This window comes from Xiphophorus couchianus, chromosome 9 (genome assembly GCF_001444195.1).
Source record: "Xiphophorus couchianus chromosome 9, X_couchianus-1.0, whole genome shotgun sequence".
Classification (NCBI taxonomy): Eukaryota; Metazoa; Chordata; class Actinopteri; order Cyprinodontiformes; family Poeciliidae; genus Xiphophorus; species Xiphophorus couchianus.
The window spans coordinates 23,509,534-23,531,683 of NC_040236.1; the positions used below are offsets into that span (position 1 = coordinate 23,509,534).

At 38.9% G+C, this 22,150-nt stretch overlaps 3 protein-coding genes and 2 long non-coding RNA genes across 5 annotated transcripts in view; 2 read left to right on the forward strand and 3 right to left on the reverse strand.

Annotated features, from left to right (window-relative positions):
• crocc2 (ciliary rootlet coiled-coil, rootletin family member 2) overlaps positions 1 to 80 on the reverse strand; it is a 28,516-nt gene extending 28,436 nt beyond the window's left edge. The window contains 1 exon segment of the mRNA XM_028027222.1: positions 3 to 80. Coding sequence (XP_027883023.1) covers positions 3 to 80 — 78 coding nt within the window.
• On the reverse strand, positions 26 to 17,038 carry LOC114150656 (putative ciliary rootlet coiled-coil protein 2). The gene is made up of 5 exons (XM_028027234.1): positions 16,901 to 17,038; positions 12,559 to 12,712; positions 12,297 to 12,412; positions 1,428 to 1,525; positions 26 to 575 (listed from the first exon to the last, which is right to left on the reverse strand). Exons 1-5 carry the CDS (start codon positions 16,955 to 16,957, stop codon positions 410 to 412), a joined length of 591 nt encoding a protein of 196 aa, XP_027883035.1. The 5' UTR covers positions 16,958 to 17,038; the 3' UTR covers positions 26 to 409.
• Positions 5,861 to 9,732, forward strand: LOC114150658 (uncharacterized). Its single transcript, XR_003596802.1, has 2 exons — positions 5,861 to 6,230; positions 8,949 to 9,732. It is a non-coding gene; the product is annotated as an uncharacterized LOC114150658 (long non-coding RNA).
• LOC114150657 (uncharacterized) overlaps positions 15,965 to 22,150 on the forward strand; it is a 31,116-nt gene continuing 24,930 nt past the window's right edge. Inside the window, exon 1 of the long non-coding RNA XR_003596801.1 lies at positions 15,965 to 16,923. This is a non-coding gene — a long non-coding RNA (uncharacterized LOC114150657). The remainder of the gene's footprint in view (positions 16,924 to 22,150) is intronic.
• klhl30 (kelch-like family member 30) lies at positions 17,430 to 22,066 on the reverse strand. The gene is made up of 8 exons (XM_028027230.1): positions 21,943 to 22,066; positions 20,754 to 21,585; positions 20,469 to 20,667; positions 19,830 to 19,916; positions 19,522 to 19,677; positions 18,461 to 18,649; positions 18,166 to 18,311; positions 17,430 to 18,071 (listed from the first exon to the last, which is right to left on the reverse strand). The coding sequence occupies exons 2-8, from the start codon at positions 21,525 to 21,527 to the stop codon at positions 17,823 to 17,825; spliced, it is 1,800 nt and encodes a 599-aa protein (XP_027883031.1). The 5' UTR covers positions 21,528 to 21,585; positions 21,943 to 22,066; the 3' UTR covers positions 17,430 to 17,822.

Here is a 22,150-nt window from a genome sequence, read left to right on the forward strand (position 1 = left end):
CTCGTGAAGAAAAAGCCTGCAGTAGTTGTTGTGGCTTGCTTACTGCAACGTTTCCATTTTATTGTCATCCCTAAACACATGCAAATGCTGGAACTCCTGGACTCGCCCTGGCACGTTTACAACTAATTGGATTTCCCTCAGTCCACAGATGTAGAACATTTTACAGCAAGGAAAGCTGGATTGTTTGCACAATTTTTTTCCCCCCTCCCTCTCAGCAGCTGGAATGTTTTCACACAAAACAACAACTCAAAAAAAAAAAATTAACAGGGAACGAGAGTAAATTCAAGAAACTGGCTATGAATGGAATTCCAACCCCATGTGAACTCGGCAGGAGTTTAATTGTGCAATTTTTCAGCACTAAGGGGTGAACTTGAACTTTCCCTTTGCCTTTTAAGTTCAAGCCCTTCATTTAAGTGCTCCCTCCCCCCACCTCTTTCTCTTTGCGCAGGCGAGTATGAAACCACTGAGCATCTTCGCGGGCCTTCCTTAAGCTCTCCATTAGGTCCTTGTTGACAATGTCTACCTGGCCCAGTTGTTCCCGTAGCAGAGAGTTGACTTGGCTTAGGCTGGCACTCCTGCAAACAACATGTCATATCAAATAGCAATAATAATTAAAAAAAACACTCTCTTGAAGCTTCTCTAAGTAGAATAAACTTCAATCCGCTAGGATGTCACTCACAAATCTATAGTTCTAGCCATTCTGGCCGACAATGCTTTTAGACAACACGTGTGGCACTGTGTCAAGTTACATTCAATATCAACCAGATCTGACAGATTACAAAATCTTCACACAGTTCTCTCCCACTCTGCCCACGCCGATATAATTTCTGCCACATGGTTACTCCTATATATAACAGTGTGAGAGACGGCCAAGTACACATTTGGCTTTATGGGATGATGCAATGTTTACATGGATGTGAAATGGGGAGATGGGATAAAGTTTCAACGTTGTGTGTGAAAGCTTCGGAATTACATTTAGAACAGACTTAAGGTGCACAATGCTTTGCAAAACTATTCATACCCTTTGAAGTGTTTCCCATTGTGTTACAAATGGAAACTAGTCTGCGTTTTATTTGAATTTAATGGGATGAAGCAACATAAAGCAGTGTATAATTGTGAATATGAAAGAAAAGCATTGTTAGTTTTCAATATTTTATAACACATTGACCAAGACATTTTTATTGCATGCAACTAAACTCAAGAAGGAGTAATATTTTTAGGCAATTTGGATATGGAAAAACAAGTTTATGTGAGGTTTATTTAATATCAGACATAGTTGCTTAAGAAATAGAGATGTAACTATGTTACAACTGCTGCTGATGTGAAGCATTTGAGCATGTTTTAAATAACTGAATGCATGCTACATTTGAACACAAAAGCATGAGGAGTTTCTTTATTAGGTAAAGCACAAAGTGTCTGTCACTCACCGGCTTTGCTCCTCCTGTAGCAGAGCAGTCTGTTTCTGGATAACAATGTTAAGATCTTGCTCAACACGCTTCTGAAGCTCAGTTGAGTCCAGGTGAGCCTGCAGAGGAATATAAAAACAAACTAACCTTTACCACTGGGAAACTGGTAACATTTAGCTATTTGGCAACAGCTAAAGGTCTGCTTTTAACTGACATTAATGGAGAAACCTTATTACTGGTCAGATTACGGATCTACATTCACTTTGGTAGATAGACTACGAGGACTGACTAAACTAAGTAAATGTGCAAACCTAATCAACAAAGAGAGATTTTTTAAATCGTCATCATTTATTGTCCTAAGTGGAAAACTAAGTTTGCAACAGGTTCTCCATGAATTACAGAATAATAATTAAGGACTCAACTAATACTAACACTAATAACGGTTTACAGATCTCTTTGAATAAAAACAACTGGAACATACAAAATATATTTGATAATGAATATTCTTGATTTTGATGATGGTATTTTACAAAATGCAATGTTTATTGTTTTCATAAGTGGTTATTGTGTTATGTTTTTTCATGTAAAGCAATTTGAACTGCCTTGTTAATGAAATGTGGTATACAAATACACTTGACTTACCAAAAATAGTTTCAAATGAGTATCTAATTATAGGATTTTTTGTTTTACTGTTTATAAACATCTGCTTTTGGGGTCTGAAATAAGGCAACATTGATTTTGATAAAAAATGTTCTTTATAGCTATGTCCCAAACGTGAAGAAGCAACAATAAATGGACACATATTTGTGTTACCCTGAAGCCTAATTATATTAATGATTATTTTAAAACAATGCAGCTGTAATGATATAAATCAATGTATTTCATATCATTTCGATATCTGCTTACTGTCAACCAATTTAATATGCCACATGATCATTTGAAAAACACCCAGACCATGTTAAAATAATCCAAGTATTTCGCAAATTAAGTTCCCATGGTTATCCTGCTTCTACATAAACTGAAATGGCATCACGCATGTATTTCTACTTGCTTGATGCCATAGGTAACCGATTCATAGGTGCATTAGACAGTTTCATCTTTTCAGACTCCAGGAGTTCTCCGATGCAGTGTCTTTGTTATGGTGTTGTGGTGGAGTAGGACCTAAATGCAAGAGCGGCAGAGGCGGAGAGTTGTTTATGAATAGTTAATGAAAAAACGAAGAACAAAAAGCCAGAGGAACACAGGGAGCCAGATCACAATAGAGAAATAATGGGGGGAACCAGCAAGGACTGACTGAGAATGAGTTGTACATATACTGGGAGCTTAATTACTGAACAAGGAACAAGATGGCTGATAGAAACGGGCTCCAGGTGTGAAGGGAGAGAGCAGAAGGCAGGCTAAGGAGTGAGAGAGGGGGAGAGAAAGAAAGACAGGAAGAGAGTGAGGCAGCAAGGAGAGAAAATATGGGAACTTGGAAAATGAATCTAAGCATAACAAAGAATAAGTAGACACTAGGAATAAACAATTAAACTAGAATCACTAAGGAGAAGTGAACCACAGTAAAGTAGAATAAATTTTTGTGAAATGTGAGACATAACTTTATGATCTTCTTTTTCTTTCTTTTCTCTGAGGTAAGTGAAGCCGCCATGTCATTAGATATTGCTCTACGTTCTTTTGCGTCCTCCTGGTTCAGTTGTCAGTGCTTTCAAAGGGATTTTGTTAGGCTGACCACTCCTGAGAAAGTTCATCCACTCTTCCATGTTTTCTTTATTTGTAGATGATGGCTCTCACTGTGGATTGATTGAGCCCAAAAGAAAAGTTCAAGACTTCTCACTTGTTGTTAAATGTATTAGATCAGGGCATGATGTGTTGCTTTTTGAGTTCTCTTGGCTAACTTCATGTTGTCAGACATGCTGTATTTAAATGATTTCTTGTTTCTACTGCTGTGTTCAAGTTATTTCGGAAGTCTGAGCTCGGAGGTGGGAATGATGTAACGTGTGTTGAGAACGTTCTGGTTGCAAGTAGGAAAACAGTGATACTGCAGTAATAAAAAAATAATAATCAATAGTAAGCCTGTGGTGCAGCCAGTGAAATGGAACTAAGAAAAAATGTGACTTATCACAGTTAATTAATGGCTTAAGAAGTGTGCAGATAAGATTCAAACAGCATTACAGTCAAACATAAATTATTCATGTGCCTAGAAAGTCTAAGCTTAAAGGATTTTTTAAATTTTTAACCAGCATGTTTCTTCTGAATCAAACATTTTGAAGCGGCGCAGTCATCATATGTCTTGCGTACTTGGAGTTTATTCCCCAAGAGAAATAGTCAGAATACAACTGAAAACATGTCAAAAGATGGCCAGTAAATGCAAGAAGAGTTTGACTGCTACAACGCCCCTGAAGATTTTTACTTGATTATTTGGGAAGTTTTTGACACCACTTAAAAAGTTCTTAAAAAGAGGTAAATTATAAAAGTCTTTTCTAACTTGATATTTTTCACATTGTTTTTCTATACTTTAAAATTTAGCTCTCTTTTCCATACTAGAAACAAAATTATAGGCAGAGTAAAAATAGTGTCTGGTGTGATGGATTATGAGTTTAACCATAATTTGGTTTTGATATCAGAACCAAACATAGTGAAAAAGCATTCAGCTTCTATGCACCACAGATCTGGAACAAACTCCCAGAAAATTGCAAAACTGTCAAAACACTGAGTTCCTTGAACTCAAGACTAAAACCCCCAGCAGTTTAGAGTTGGTTTCCGCCCATAATAACTGAAACACTGAGTAACATATTTGATATGTATTGATGATTTTGATGATGGCACTCGACAAAATGTAATGTTTGTTACTGGTTTCTCAATTGATGACTGTATGATGTTTTATGACTTTTTATTTTTGTGTTTTTGTGATGTGAAGCACTTTGAACTTCTTTGTTGCTGAAATGTACTACATAAAAAGTTATTGATTGATGCCTCTTTCTCCTAATAAACATTTGAAAACTGTTTTTTTTTTACTTAAAATTGTCTGATCATTTCTTTCGATGCACTAAAATATTGCACTTTTTTATTAGGACAGTTGATGGAAGTGTCATGAAGATGCAAAAGAAAAAAGCACAAATCTTTAAAAGAGCAAACACTTTTACTCAGCACTTTCTTCATAATCTATATTACTAAACATTCATTTACCAATTTAAAAACCTGATTTAAAATCCCATTTAAAACAGGCTCTAGTTAGAAACAGAAATAGTTAAACTACTTAAGCAAAATAAAATGTTTACCTCACAGATGAAAACAACAACAATACTAACTTCAGGCAAACGCAAAGCCCACCAGACCATACACTATTTATCAAGTAATTTCAGTCAGTGAACACAGATAAATATATGATTGCATGTTGGTGTCGATATGTGATATTTTTTTCAATCAATGCATTTAAAATCATTGAAACATCCTTCTACTTTTCACAGTAGTATCTCAGAATCTCTTATGTATCTTAAAATCCCGACGTCTTGTAACCCCTCAAACTAATACGCCCTCAGCTCCCTCTGCACCACCCAGTCTCTGTGTTGGTGCCAGACACCCTGTCCTCACTAATAGAAACCACATGGCCCCAGAGCACTACAACACACTGTGTGCCTCCAACTGCCCTTGCTGACTCCTCATGTACAAAGAGAGGAAGAGATTGAACAAGAAGGAGACCCCTCCCCTTCAAAACACTCCAAACCACCATCTAAACCTTTCAAATCAGTCCCGAGACCCCCTACGCCCCCTTCTCTACTGTCTTCTGTACCTCGTCTCTTCTCGGGATGCTTAATCTCTCCAGTAGGCTCCAAGAGAGCCAAGACAATGGTCTCACTGTTCGACACTGGACTCAATGACGTTGCCAGCATTATTCGCACATTTTCAAATGCCCTTTTTCAGACATTTATGCTACAAATTACATTAGGTGCTATCACGTACTTGGCCCGAGGAAGAGCTGTTTTTCTATGAGGACCCAGAGAGCATAAGAGCATGTTTACTGCCCGTTGTTGAGGTGACAGCCACGGGGAACGGGTAGGAAGGAATAACATGGGCGGTGTTTGAAATACACAGAAGTTCGACAGCTGCGGTTGAAAAAGGGACTCCTGGAAACAACAGTTGTGTAAAGAGTCACTGATCGTGCGTGTTTTGGAAAAGATGTAGCAATAACACTGACTTGCTGACAAGCCCACACCTTATATATGTACCTTGAATGGTTAGGATATTTAATTCAAGAATTACCTTCTGACTTCATGTATTTGAGGTGTTGGAACAACATAAAAAAAAAAAGATTGCCCAATACGAAAGAGAATAAAAACATCGGGAAAGCAACCAGTTAGTTCCAACAAGACTCAAAAACAATCTTGGAATAATCCAACAATGTAGTACCCTATTAACAAAAGTACGATAAATACATAAAATTAGGCTCTGCTTGTTACCACCATGAAGGGATATAAAAGTTTTAAAAACTTATGGCGCACCAGTCCTGCAGTTTAAAGTCATTTTTAACGAGATGGGTTGTTTTGTTGTTGCTGATGACTCAAGCAGGCAGGGAAAAATGGTGTTGAGATGACTTAATAAAAAAAAAAAAATCAAATGAGAACTTACAACAGAGACACAGAGGGTGGGAGGGGCATGACAAGATAAACACAGAACATCAATAAGGACTGACTGAAGATCTAGGATTACAAAGCAATGGTTACTGGGTCAAGACACAGGAGAGGCTTAATTATTAGAATGAGTCATTTTTGATTGAGAAAAACCATGAAAGGTCATGGTCTGGAAACTAAAAAACATCCTGCAAAGGTAAAAAAATATATTTTTTAATTTTATTTAGCAAGAATTATTTCTATGAAGTATCTGACTGCTGGGTAGCCACTAGGAATAGAAGCATTTTTGTAATTGTCGCTCCAAAACATTAATATTGCATAAATCAAAAAAAAAATGCTTTAAAGCATCACTATAAACCTAAATCGGCCAGGGGTGTGAATAATTCTGGTCTTACCTGTATATTCTATTAGCAAGAGAATGAATAAACATTAATTTTGCTTTTGCTTTTAAATAAGTCATTTGGATCATTTTAGAATATTTTTGGTTGAAATATTTGTTGAAATGTGATGAAACAGTTCAATACCATCAGAATGTGATATTTCCATTGTAGATTATACAGTGAGAATCTTGTACAGGCAACTAAAACCATATAATTTAAAATCTACTAAAATTGTCACCATGTCATGACAGCATGCTTTGAGGGAGAATCTGTGAAAAGATCAATCTCCCCTACCTCCTCCCTGAGCTGCTATTGCTGTCTAAAGAAAAGCACCACTCCTGGTCAAATACAACCAATCAGAGCCAGGAGGAGGGTTTTAGCGCTGTCACTCAACCTCATGTACGCCGTGCTCAATGTGCTAAAGATGGAGAAACAATTTACTGTTATAAGAAAACCTTTTATCTGCCATCATCGGTGGCCATGCTCACTAGTCTTAGAATTTACAACAGGCTGGACTAGCTGCAGCTTAGCAGAGAGCAAGGCGGGAAGGTAGAGCTTGGATGATAAGCGCCACCCAAGATTGAGACCACAAAACCCGCCTCCTGGCTCTGATTGGTTGTTTCTAGGTAGCACTGGGAGAAGACAGAGGAGCTCGATTTTTTTTTCTCACAGACTATTTGTGCCATAATGTCATGGCAGAGAGACAGTTTGAACAAATATGTAAAAAAAACCATTTTACATCCTGCAGCTTTAAACAGTATTTTAGAATTGGGTCTAGTATCATCAACAACAGATCAACACTAGGAAATGCTCGAGCACCTGCCCTTTTTGCTCTGAACAAAAAAGTGCTCTTTTGAAATCTTTTTCATTTTATAGTGTATATTATGTGGCCAAAAGTAGCCTTTCTGGATTTAAAAGCTTTATTATCAGTGCCTTACATATTTGTAATTCTACCCGGCATAATTTTTCGATTTTTTATCTCATTCATCTTAGCTCTCTTACAATAATTTCTGTCAAATACCACACTGGCTACATGCAGAAGTATAGATGATTCCTCTTATGGCTGTATTCTGTGCTGTAGCATTGCTGTACTCTGTAAATCTCACATTACTAACTCAGCCGACTGTTCCAAGTGTTGCACAAGGTGCCCCTTTTTTTCCATTTGAGCACCTGCCCCCCAAAATGTCTGTGCACGCCTCTGGTTATGAGGATTAAACTGGAACAGTAACTTTCAGCTTAACACAGGTTTAAGTATTTTTTGTATTTTGCATGGCTCCAGAAATTAAAGTAGTGAAAACAGAATGTCTGGATGCATCACTCAGTTCCACACTGGGTGGGTCATGCAGTGCAAATTGTCAGGAGAATTTCTCAAATCAATAGCATAAAGAACGTTTTGTGCACTCGGTGACCAGGTATCCTCGGCAACTCATAAAGGTCTCCGCCCTAACTCGGTGTGGAGGGTTGTTTGTCCTTTTTCATGCACGGCAGCACCAGCATGTGAGCGTCTTGCCAGAGCCTCGCCCCAATTCCACACACCACAGAGATGACGCTTTTTTATGGTTTCTTTCCCCCTTCGGCAGTAAAGCATGAGGCCGGGGCTGCTGCAGATTAGCCATGCTCTGTGCAGGAAGCTCCCAAGGGGGGGGCGCACTAACAGTCCTCCGTGGACACCATCGTTTCACTTGGTTGTCTTGCATCACTAAACCGAATCCCCCCGCATCACCCGATGAGCGTGACCTCACTGTTTCTCACAACACACCCGTCAAGTGACGACTGTAAAGGCAAAAGAGAGAAACCAATAATCTCAGCATTCCATCTGCCCTGACGCAGGGGGGCTTACAGGACTTAGCAGGGGCCCAGAAGTGTGCTTGCTGAGCCCTAAGCTATTTATGATCCGCTTCAGAGTACAATTAGTTTTGAACAGCCTCGATGGCTCCCTTAAGTGAGCTGAGCCCAATCCCATGAGGTCACTAAGTGCCATTCTGTAATAATGTTCAAAACACAATTCATACAAAAACAGCCCCTTATGTCATGGCATGTTTTATGCCGCCATATGTTAGCTAGGGTTCCTTTTACTTTTTTCATTCTCGTGCGTCCTTTTCTTGAGCACAAGATTCTTAAGGCTGTTAAAATGTGGTTTGCGTTAGGTTTTTATATTTCTTGATATTCATGATTTGTATTGTCTCTTTTGATAAATATTTCAAACAACATCAAGGGCTAATCCTGCTTTGATTCAACTGCCAACAAGCAACAAGAGAATCATTTTAAAGGCCCTTGTGAAAGCTTTGGTGTTTCAGCCAAAATGTTCTGCCTTGCCCATGTGGAAGATCAAAAAAAAATATATAAAAAATTCAATCCATCGAGTTAACAAGTTGTGATTACAATATTCTCGTGCAGATCTGATAACGGTCCAGTTTATCTAAACACTGAGCTGGGTTTTATAAAAAGAGCAGATCTGTGAAGCTTTTCTAATTCCCCCCTGTCCTCTCCAAAAAAACAAATCCATGTTTTTTTTTTTGTATTGCTGTTTCCAGGGACACTCAGAAAGCCATCAACAACATCGGTTCCCTTTCTTTCTGTCAGACTCTCCAAGGGTGACATCTGGCCGAGGCTTGCAGTCGGCATGCGAAGGGTTACAGCTGCAATCGTTTTCTCTGGCTTGGCCTGAGCCCAGAGGCTTAATAAAGGGAATTAATGGAGTGCACTATCTGTCAGATTCCTAAACACAGCTGGAGCGGATGTTCATCGCCCCCAAGCAGCCCGAAGAACTTACTATCCTACTTGAACAACATAAGCCCCTTCTTTCTTCCCCCATATTGTCCCCTGGGTGCTGACTCCGCAAAAGAACCCCAGCTGATTGTGAAAGCTGTTTATGTATCATCACTGACTATAATTACACAATGTGGGATAACAAACAGAGAGAGTGGAAGGGGGAAAGGGGGGGCAACTGTTATGAGCGTATCAAAATACAGTGAACTTTTTGGTCATGCATGGTAACAGCTGCGGTAATGATGTGCAAGCGGTACAAATAATCAATGTAAATGTGGTGAACTAATAATACGTGCCGCACACTCATGAGCACGTGGCCAGTGAGTCCTGCGGCATTTAACACGAATGGACCCAGTCTAAGACAATACTGCAGAGAACCCACACAGGCAGGCCATCCACTCAAGGTTCCATATGTTTTAGACATGTTTAAATAACTAGAAAGTATGCTAAATGCTTGACTTTAAAGTCGGGTAACTTGAGAAGCCTAATGTAAAAGGTTATATGTTCTACCGAACTGCTTTTCATAACAAAGTAAAGCTTTTAAGCCTACTCTCAGAGGGGAAGGTAACTTATTTTTACTATTCACGTCGACAGATGTTTTGGACCTGTTCCAGTTGAACTGCAGCCTAAATTAGCTGGATTGATAAGAAAAACAGGCTGGAAACAGACGGGGGTGGCAAGACGAAAGAAGACAGAGAACATTTCTAAAACCCGACTTTATCTACTCCTGTTTGGCAGGATTCTTCTGAAGAAAGAATGGGGTAAAAAGATTCTAGAGAGCACTAGGCAAATGGCAATTGGTGTCAGAGATAATTAATCTACATTCATCTTTATCCACCTGACTGTAATATTGCAGTGTTTTGCAGGCAGTAGGCTGCTTCGTATGAGAAAACGCACACTGGCATATCTGCAAAAGAAACACACAGGATACAGAAACATCAGGCTATGCAAAACACAAATTAGGTCAAGGTTTATCCTGGCTCAGCAGCAATTTTCTGGGGTCACCAGAGATCACGAAGAGTGACTTACCAGGCACGTAGGAATGCTTTCAGAGTTCAGGTTTGAGCTTAGCGGTATCGAGGTAATAGTTCTCTGACAGCTCAAAGACTGGGGGAAAGCTAGTGGATTTGATATGATGTATGTTTCCAAATGGTCACTATTTTTATAGCAAATAGTTGTCGACTGGCAAATACCAAACCTCAATACCGTCTAGGTTCTAGAAAGCCATGTTTCTAACAAAGACATTTAAACATTTTGTGAAAATTCTGTATTCTTTAGCTTTTTTGTGATGAGCTAAATGTGGAACTCCATATCACTTTTACAGTTCCTCGCTAACATTGTCATAAACTTTTCCTAAAATTGGAATTTTATGCGACTTCACAGGGTGGCAACAGTAAAGCAAAAGAAAAGTCATAAGATAAACTGTTTCTAGGACTTTGATGGGAAACAACAAACATGTAGCAAACCTTGCTCTGGTGAGATGACCTAAAATGCAATATGTGGAAAGAAACTAATACTGCACATAACTCTGAACACACCGTTCACACGGTGAAACATGGAAGTGACTTCATCTTGAAATAGGGAAAATTCGATGACGAATATGTAGCAAGACTTGAAAATAAATTTTTACAGATGCTCTCCATCCGGTCTGACTAAACTTGAACTATTTTGTGGACAAGTCAGTACATGGATGTACAAAGCTGTTAAGAGGCAAACCCAAAAACTCCTACATCTGTGATAGCAGCAAAAGGTGATTACACACAAGGCGACTCAGGGACTTCATACAGCACATTTTCAGATGACTTGTGAGAAAATGTGAAAACCATATACCATTTTGAAGTTATGACCCACGTAGTTTGGCCTGTCACATAAAACTATTAAACTACATTCAAGTTTGTGGTTGTAACATTACAAAGTGTGAAACAAATTAGGAGTATACATACTTTTGCAAGACACTGTGTAAGATTATGATGATTGAAAAGACTACTGTTTAACTAAGGTCATATAAAAGACTGGCAACAACTAACCTGGACTTTTTCAGAGTTAAAAACATCAATCCACTCACTGTGGATTGATCAATCAACCTTAAGTTTTCTAAGACTCAGCAATTTTTATGTTATTTGTTTATGGCTCTACTTATTAGAAATTCCTACCAGCATGGAAACATATCTGGAAACCAGCCATAAACACAGTGGGCAGACATTACTACACATCTCTGGGCTGTTTAAAAACTACTAAATCAGATTCAAGGTTTAGCGTCATCTACAAACATAAGACACACTTGGGTGTTTTATTTATATGTAGTATTGTTAAAAGCCATCTAAAAATACCAACAATATAGATGGATGCATTTAGATCTGCTAACTGCAGTAGCAGAATGAGGGTAGTGTTGTCACAAAATAGGTGCTTTATACCCAGTGAAAAACGATCTTTTTCTTCAATGGTCTCAGGGGAAAAGGCCAGTGACCTTCATAATTTTCTTCCTAAACAGCTGCCGCTACATGGAGCAGCAGCTATGGGAGGGAGTGAAGGTAGACGCTGAATATCAGGAGCAAAGGGGGGTCGGAGTCTACCTGAGCAGACCACAAGGAGACCCTTCATAACCCGTTTGTTTCTCTTACTTGAACTTACAAACACATGTATCCTGACATATTCTCAACATAGATGCGCAGATTGTACCTCTACCACATTCAACCACTCACATAAACACTTAAAATATGTTAATTTTCATAAGTGCATTAATTAAAACATGAGTTTGTTCTGAGTTAATCCCTTCTTTGATTTCTCACAAGTACAAACTTGCTTTAATCTTCTATTTGCTTATTCATGCCTAAAAGGCTTTCCCTGTTAGAGAGAGATGTGCTGCAGTGATGTTTACTGTGATCATATTTCCAAATGCATTCATTTGCAACGAGAGTGGAAGAAGAACTTCTAATTTCAAATGAGTAATGTGTAAACCATTAATATGTTTTAAAGCAGCTCTAAGCATTTATCTATATAGGGAGAAACACTAAGCCAAAACAGCATGTGTACACTGAACACTAAAAATGCAAATAACATTCCACAATTTAACCTTGGCCTAAAAAATCCTTGCTCCCCTATGTTGCTCCTACCCTCTCTGTGAGACTGGTTTGTTTGACTAGTGGCTGGCCGTCGTCCATTTGGCCAGGAGAAGAATGCTCCCTCAGGGCACCGCCCTCCTCCAGCTTGCTAACCTCAACGTTCTCACCTGGGTTGGAGAAACAGATCCAAGCGTATAGAGGTGTCAGGCTTTGCATGTGACGGTACCTGATACAGCAGTGTGCGAGGCAGAACTAATGCAACACATAATCAGTGCTTTTGTCTGGGAATGACAAGTGAAGCTTGCTTTCCTACCAGCAGGCTGTTCAGCAAGGTTGCAGGTGATGATCTGACAAATGCGAGAGGAGATAGGGACAAGAGTGGCTCCAGATTCTTCCACATCCCCTTGAAGTGTCAGACTTCTGTCTCCTGAGCTGCTGTCCGACTGAAGCAGAGTCTCCTCCAATTTCTACAATGACAACATTACGGCCAACATATCACTTAAAGGGGAAGTATTATGTGTTTTCCAGGCACATAGTGCCATTTTGTGGCACAATCAAGTAACTGTTAACTTCAGTTATTAAAATACGTCAAACATAACTTAAAAAAAATTTACTTCGCAATTTAATGCCTTGAGATTGGGCCTCTGTCTATTTCTGAAACTCCGCCTTCAGGAAGTCATCACAACATGGCTCCTCTATTAACCCTCTAGCAACGTTTTTACTAGCATTTTATGAGAAGTAGATTGTATAATGAGCTCAGCAGATGCGCAGTTCCACCAGGGTGTTTGCTAATTGCTGCTGGCTAGTCTGAAGGAGCTGAGTGGGGGAGTATGAAGGTAGGGTTGCTCTGTGAAGTGGAAGTTTGGAAACTTCCACTTCATAGAGGAAGTGGAAGTTTGAGGAAGATTTTCATCCTCTAAGGCAGTGCTAGGTTCACCCAGGCATTTTGCACAGCTGAATGGTTGCCCCGGAGATTAAAGAATTTCTCAGACCTGCAGGAAAGAATCAAAGCAACACTCCAGGTATGTTTATGATGAGGGAATAACATTATAACATGATGTATAATGTTTGTTAACATGATGTAAGCTGAAAAAAGGAGTGTGAAAAACCAACTCATTCGCATTAATATTCAACTTTTCTTGTTAAACAACTTTCTAGAACTTAATTTGTACCACTGTTTGTTGCTCAAGACAAGTTGACAAAAGCATTTTTAATACAAGTGATACATATTAAAATCTACAGTCAAATTTGTTTATGGAGTCCAGAGATAATATTACACTCCTAAATACTTCTCCTTATATTGTCTGAACTGTTTGCACCGTGATGTGTTTGCTTTACAACACATTAACCCTTCCAAATGATGCTCTTTTGACAAAAGATAAACCTAGTAAATGTTCCTATAATTCCTATATTTATAGGTATAAATTACATAATTACATAAAGGCATTGAGTGCCACTGTGGTTAGAGCAGGCGCCCCGTATGCAGAGGCTATGGACCTTGACGTTTCAATTCCCCTCCTGGGTTCCTATGCCACATGTCTTTCGATCCTTTTTAAGGGAAAGAAAAGACAATATCTGGTACTACCTAAAATTACCCTTACAAAGAAATCACATGTGGTGACATGTGATTTCATGGGATTTTTTTTTAAAGGTATTATAGACAGATTTATGTCTAAAATGATTTTCATTTCAACTAAGGAGTTCATTTCTGCCAAGAAATTAGATGGTTATGCAAAAGGGTTATACATTTAAAAAAAAATACATAGATTTTTTTGGAAAGAGGCATGTTAAAAATGATTTATATTCTTCTCTGTAATCAGTGGAAAAATCTTTATTTGCGTGACATCAATCAAAACATTTTTATGATTGCTTCTCAGGTTTTTACATGTTTCCACTGATATTTTTGACAATTTGTCTTGGGTGATGAGCTCAAAGTCTTTGAGGTTGGAAGGTCACCTTGCAATCTTAAACTCCCTCCACCGATTCTTTTCCAGATTCAACTCTGGCTCAGGCTCTCCACGACATAGATTTTATTTCTATATTTAAGTAAAAAGAAACATGCCAATAACATCTAAAGATTGTTTAAACTCAGCTTTCTTAGACTTGCAGAGTTGCTAGGCAGGTTTCTGTAGGCCCAAAGCTGACATGCCAAGCTCTTCTGTGAATTCAGGTCAAACTGCTGCAGGCTCCATTGACGTCCCAACTGACCTTCAGAGCCTCTCCATAGATCCCTGGCATCTGGGCTCCCAAACTCCTATGATTGACTACTCTTCTTTAAAACATTACTTTAGTTCATTGATGTTCAAAGACACGCATTTCTGCACAGCTCTTGTAAGGTTTTATCACAGCATTTAAGTCAGGATGGGGTCTGGACTTTAACTGGCCCATTGCGGTAATTTGCTGCACTCCCAAAATGCCAGTATCTGAAAACATGGTCACACTTGCTAAAATTAAAATCCATCAAATAAATAAGTTAGTTTCCCAATTCCTATGTAAGCAGCTAGGGTGTTTTTCACACACAACTTTTTCATTTTAGGTTTACATTTTGTTAAAAAAAATAGTGAGACTATGGAATATTTTTGGTACAATTATCATTAAATTATATTGTTTTAATTATATATGCTTATAATTATATATGCTAATAAGGGTCTAATTTTTATTTCCCATTATAGAGGCAGTATTCTTGTACCTTTCTGTCCTATAAATTTTATTGCTTTTTCACCCTGACAGTATTACTAGCAAGTTTTTTAATAAGCAGTGCCCTGGCATGTATACTTCATTATTTAATTTCCCTTTGGGATTAATAAAGTACTTTTGAATTTGAATAAAGTTATTAAGTTGTTTAAATTATACCAGGTTATGAACTCAATTAAAGTGTTCACATTTAGAGATTTAGGAGAGGAAAGGCTGGAGTAGATCCAAACAAGGGGGGGGGGGGGGGGGGGGGAGTGAATCAAATAAAAGATCACTATTATAAATTATCTACAACTAATGATAATTAGTGAAGCAAGTTTATGTTGGATGCACACTAATGCACACTGCATTGGATTCCAATAGCCAGGGCTAATATCTTTCACTCCTAGTGATATCCCCGGTACATATTTTAAAACTGCTTTAAAATATGTACAGTTGTGTTTAAAATAATAGCAGTCCTGCATCACTAACCAGGTTAAGCGCTAGATATTTTTGGTAGAACCAAGCAGAGGTTGTAGTTGAATAATAGAAAACCAACAGACTCAACGGTCATGACATGCATGCTGCTGATTCTGAGTAACTGAGTCATCAAGTTGAAAGGGACATGTTCAGAAATATTAGTGATGTGGAGATCAATCAATTAGATCATTCATTCCATGAAAAAAACAGGCTCCAAACAGGCAGACCTTATTTAAGGACAAAGTGGAACATGCTGGTTATGGTGCATTCCTCTGGGATTGTTCCACACATTGTTCATAGGAACAGTGTGCTACGATTAAAAAGTTGATTGGAGAAGGTAAAACATAAAAATGTGCAGAAAATAATAGGCTGCTCTGCAATTTTCTCAAATGCTTTAAAATAGAAACTAAAACCGAAAAGACATGGAAGAAAATGGAAAACTGCCATTCGAATGGATCAATTATCCAAAATGGAAAAGGGATCATGTTGCCTTCTGCCAAAGAGGAGAAGTTCTAAGAGTGGAGAAAACTATCAATAAACATACCGGTGAGAAAACAACATCCAGAAAAACAAGACTGATGTTACAGCCCAATCATCAGACCCCAGTCCAATAATAATAAAAAAAATACTCCAGGGGTGACATCAAACCTGCTGTTTCAGAGGCAAAATAAGAAATTATAGAGGAATGTTGGATTGTAGTCAAATTGTCCGGAGCTGGAATACCTGTTAGTAGTTGGTCGACTACAGATGTGAAGCAGTTCTCAAAAACAGCTGCTCAACTAAATTCTTCAGTGATTTAGAGGAGACCTGAATCTTCAAGCGTGTTTTCCCAGGTCTATACACAGTAAATGTCTGAGTTCTTTAAGAAAAATGCACTCACCGCCACATTTTCGAACAGCTGAATATTTATTTCTTTTGCTTTTTCCAGTAATGATAAATTAGACGAAGATTTCTTCAGGCTTTGTTTTGGAATTGAATATGCAGTGTTCCCAATACGCTTGCGCTTTAGAAATCAAAGATTTGAAGTTTTACACTTTTGAAGAAACCTGTCAATCATTCTGAATACAGTATAACTGCACACGTTTCATAATGGTTATGACACACACGAATAGTCAAACTATCAAATAATTTTGGAACGAACACATAAACTAACAAATAATTGCCTAAAACTGTGATTGACAAAGATAAACTCGCCACTAAAATGTAACTGTTTATGTCTGTTTCTACGTTATCGTGAATTTTAATTGATGGAATGTTTAATTATTGATTAATAACTGTTTATTTATTAAATTTTAAATGAAACGGCTCTCATATATTAGCATAAACAAGCTTCAGGCTACAGTCAGAAATACCAGACATGCTATTCCCTTCAAGAACGTTCTAGTTCTTTAAATAGCCTAATTCTCCACACCTGCGCCTCTCTGAGCCGTCTTCAATTCGACAGACCTTTACTAATAACAATGACTCAGTTTAAGACGGTGAAGAAGTGTTATGATACCGACCTGAATCACAGCCTCCAGTCTTGGTGAGTGTCCGTCTTGCTCCCGTCGAGAACTCATTATAAAACTTTTCCAGCTTTAACCATTAAATGTTTTATATCTTTAAGGGCTCAGTAATTTGTTTGCTTTAAACTTAGCTCGCGTTCTGCTTCAAAACCCTGGAGACCTTTTGAGAATTCATGGCTAAAACAACAACTTTTACATGCCACTGACATGGAACTAAGCAGGCTCCTTCTTGGAAAAAAACAAACAAACCGTGAAAATAAAAGTTAAAATAATTGTAGGTATAAGGTTAAGAAACTTTAGAATCGACTGAAGCCACAGCAAAGCTCTCTAATGCCAAACAATTGGCTATGGTAACCACGCGCACAAGCAACGTTGTCATGGTACCAGAATGCAAGCTTTGTTGATTTTATTGGAGGACTGAACCCGCTAGCCAAACCACTGAATACCAATGGGTTAATAATTAAACGAGACAATTACAGCACCGTGTTTTGTAACCTTTAAAAGTGACTTTTACTAACGGAAAACATTTTTTTTATTAATCCCTTTTATTTGGAGAGCCATAATAGTTCATTTGTAGCAACAAATACGAGTAATGATACTTCATAATAATGCTCAAAGCAGATGCTTTGAAACAATTTATGCAAAAACAAAAAGCATAACGAAAAACTTTTCACTAGTACCATAAAACAAAAGAGTTCAGCTGTCAAATACATGAAGCAAAGGCTAAACACCTGTCGAGCTCTAAAGCATGCATTAATGCATTGAGATTTCCAGAGGATTATGTGGCACACTATTCTTGGCACAAAGGACATCCTCTGACTGACTTGATACTTGCACTCTACCAATAGACATATGCCGGGTATGTCTCTCTGAACTAACTGACCCCGCAAAACTGAAACAATTAAGGCCTTGATGGTATCTATGTCAAATCTATGGGCGGAAGTTCAGGCCACTGGGATGGGTCTAGGAATATAGTAGATACTCCACTGTAGAACCAAAGTCTTGGGAGGAAACATTCCACATCCCAGGTGTTGGATGCTCGGTTGTAAACCTCCACTTCCACCCCGTAGTCGCCCTCCATTCCTTTCCAGTGGCCGCCCGTGACATACAGCCTTCCATCCAGGGATACGAGGCCACCATTCTCATGGAGCATGTGAAGAAGCTGGACCTGGAGACATTAAAATGTCACAGCTTTGACTGACACTAAAGGATTGCAAAAGGGGTTTTGCTTTGAATGTTGTTTTTATATTTCTATAGCTCACCTTCTGCCACATGTTTGCCTCTGGGTCATATGAGTAAACTTTCTTTGTGTTATCAGCCAACAGGTATATTATCCCATCCACACAGACGGAACGAGGAGACGACAAATACTTGGGGATGAAGGGTGACCCTATACTGATCCAGGCATCTATAAAGAATACACAAATTATCAGACTTTTTATGCTGAAAATATATATATATATATTTTTTCCTGTTTTCGATCGCTCGATTTAAAAATTTGCAGATGAAATCGAGTTGTGTCTAACAGCAGTAATATGATGCTGAAATCCACCTTACCTATGACAGGGTTGTAACACTGCATGGTCAGCGCATTGTACTTCACTGCGCATGATCCAATCACATAAAGCTTTCCAAAACAAGCTGTGGCCGTGAAGTTGGTCACATATTTTAAAGCAGGACACGTCAATGCCCAGGTGTTACTGTAAGGGTCGTAATGCTCAACCTCAACTTGAGCCGACGTCGTGCCTAAAACAGGAAAACGAAAATTGTGGGAATTATATTTAAATATTACAGCGTGGATAATAAAAACAACTGCAATAACTTTTGACAATACAGTGCCATGCAAAAGCATTCAGACCACTTGAATTTTATCCACATTTCATCATGTGACAACCAAACTCTTTGACGTATTTTCCTGGGATTACACGTGACAGACCAACACAATAATATAACCTAGTAGCATATAACTGTGAATTGGAAAGAAAAAAATGTGTAGTTTTCAAACTTCTTTACTGTTAACAATCTAAAAAGTGTGGTGTGCAATTGCTTTCAGCCCCCTTGAGTCTTATTGTAGAAGCACCTATCTCTGCATTTACAGTTGCAAGTCTTTTGGGGTGTGTCTATAACAGCCTTGCACATCCAGAGATGGATTTTTGTCCAGTCTTTTCTGCAGAAGAAGCTCAAGCTAGTCTTGTTACAGTCAAGTCTTGTTACAGATTCTTAATTAGATGTAGGTCTTGACATGGACTGAATTGTTCCACACATCAATAAGCTACTTCAACCGTTTCCAACCACTGTAGATCTGGCCTTATGATTTGGAGTGCTAGAGTCCCTGCATTTAACAATCATCCACTACTTTGTGTATCACATAAAAACTAATAAACTACCATGAAGTGTGGGTTTTTATCTTGACAAAAAGTGGAAATATTCAAGGGGTTTGAAAACATTTGCAAGGTATCGTGTTCCACTACAAGAAAGAAATGCAAACAGATTCTTGATATCCTATCCCTCCACAGGGCCAGGGGGAATTGAACTAAGGAGCAAAGGAGCTTAAATAGTGTTTGTCCAACACTGCTAACAGCTGTAAGATAGCAACACATAAAGTTATATTTTCTCACCTCCGATTACGTAAAGCTCGCCATTAAGTGTTGCCGACGTGTGGTTAGTCCGGGGCCGTATCATTGGTGCAACAGTAACCCATCTTCCCTCTCTCATGATGTACTTCCAGGTCTCTGTGGTCGACCATGAGTTGGTGTTTGAACCTCGCGAGCCCCCTTATCACACAGACAAATGCACTTTGTCAAAAGTCTGATATAATAACCCATTTCTTGACGGAGGACCTAAGCAATTTACTCAAAAAGTTGTAGATGTCATCATTTTCATCTGAATGTTTGTCTTTTGTTGTAACATCTGGTGCTGAACTGACCTGTTACATAAACATCATTGTTTAGGGCCACCATGGCGTAACCCCACTTGTTGGGATTAGGGAAGTTAGGCAGCTCATGCCACTTTTCTGCAGGGAAATAGAGAAGAATATTTGTGTAGAGGCACACTCAGACATTATGGGGAACTGGATAAAAGTCTCCATAAATAAAATAACACAGTAATGAAATAATGTCTAAAAAGTATGAAGGAAATTAGGCAAAAATGCAAAATGTTCTCGAGAACCATTAAATGGTCATTACTTTGCAGTCTGCAATGAAACATAATTTATTTGGCTAAACAATCCATTTGTGGCCGATGTCATTTTGCCTTGTCATGAAACCAGAAGTCTTAAAATGGGATGCAGCAATCTTTTCCTTAAAATCCCTTGAGAAAAATCTAACATGCCTTCCATCAACAGCCGCAATAAAACACTCATTTACGGAACTGAGAGGATGATCCAATTTTGTCACATCCAGAACATAGCTCTCCAAAAGTCGTTTTCCTGTCAACAGCACAGTTAATGACCTCCGATATCTGCCAAACAGTTTTAAGGAATCTGACAGACTGTTCCCAGCAAAATTTAAAGTGTTACATTCTGAAAGCAAGCCAGTGTGAAATGTAGATAGTTGTATATCCCTACTTGTCTTTGTGTTGTAGAAGGCACAGTTCTTGGATGGCAATCTTTGAAGTCTTGGGTCTGCGTTGTCATCCTCGTCTGAATCGTTATCATCCTCGTCATCCAGTGAACGTCCTCCCATCACAAACAGTACTTCTTGCAAGTTTGGTTGTGAACTTTGAGAGTTTAGTCTTTCGGAATATTCTTGTGAGAAATCTTGCTTCTAGAAAGATAAACGTAACAAGGGTCATTAGTAATCAAATGCCATTTTGGGGAAATATGAAAGAGAGGTTAGATGCACACACAAACCTCTCTACAAACTTCTTGAATTGCCTCCCTGCAGCTAGGGGAGGCCTGGACCATACTGTGTTTCAGCAGGGTGTCGGTCAGGTAGTTTAGGCTGAGCAGAGACAGATGTGACAAGCTGAAGAGTTCAGGAAGGTGGCACAGTCGGGACTCTTTCTGATGCCCGACCCATTTCAAGATGGCTTCCACGCGTGTGCACTCCGAACGGATTTTCAGTCCTTCATTGGACAAACAAGCTGTCAGCCGATCTTTCCCCAAAAACAGAAACTCCTCGCCCTGTTGCACAGCCTCAAAGGTCTCTAGGAGGAAGGCCCATGCTTTGGCCACAACTTCAGGACAGCCATGGATCTCTCCAAACTCCAGGATTCCCAGGCAGTTGGTTTCGTCGATCTGATTCTGCAGGTATCGGCTGCACACAGCTCGCACTGTCTGAAACTGTAGTTGACTGGAGGTACAAATCAAGCCCTCCACATTGCTCTGGTTTATTGTCAGCTTGCCGGTGTAGGCAAAGTCAAGCAAGCAGCTGAGGATGTCAGGATTGACATCCTGGAGCTCCACACGAGCAGCAATGCTCTCCACAAAGTCCCCTGAGAACATGGAGCGGAAATACATGCTGCAGAGGGCCAGAACCCCTCGGTGACAAGGGAAATCTCTTCCCCCTGCACTCAGGGTCACATCCACAAGTTTGGGGTGTGAACAGAGCAAACGCAAGCCTTCCAGGATGCTCTGAGGATGGGAGGACAGGCAGAAGTCCAGATCATCCACGTTGCGCACCATGATCGGCCTTATCCCAAAATGTAAACTTAAACTCTTCTGTCAACAGATCAGCACTTTCCTATAAGTATAAAGGAAACACAAGTAGAACTGATTCTAAAAATGCCACTAAAACTTTTTTCATTTTTGAAAACGAATGAAGTGCAGAAACATTTTTCTTTTAGCCACTTTTTCAGGATAGCTTAAAATTTTTAAATAACTGCATCATACAACTAATAAAGTGCTTGTCACTATTTTGGTTAATCAAGCTTTCTTTATAAACAATTCCAGCCATTACCTTTAAAAAAGCATGTTTTTGATTAGGTCTCTCTTTAAAACTGAAGCAATATAGTTAAGGTTTACTGTTGTTTGTCATAGCAAAAATCAGAGTAAAGCTTAAATTAGTCAAAAGGTGACAAAAAAAAGAAGAAAAACTCACCCAAGATGGACCGCTTGAAAATGAGGTTTCATCCTTGAATCAAAACACAAGTGTTACAACGAAGGCTAAGATCAACATGGAGTGGGCAACATGGCAAATGTTTGCTAAGTCACTGGGGAGGACTGGCTGTCCGTCCGTTATTTTTAGGACTGAGTGACGCTGTGCTGAAGTCAGATTGCAAACAACAAGTCTGAGACCTACAGCTGCT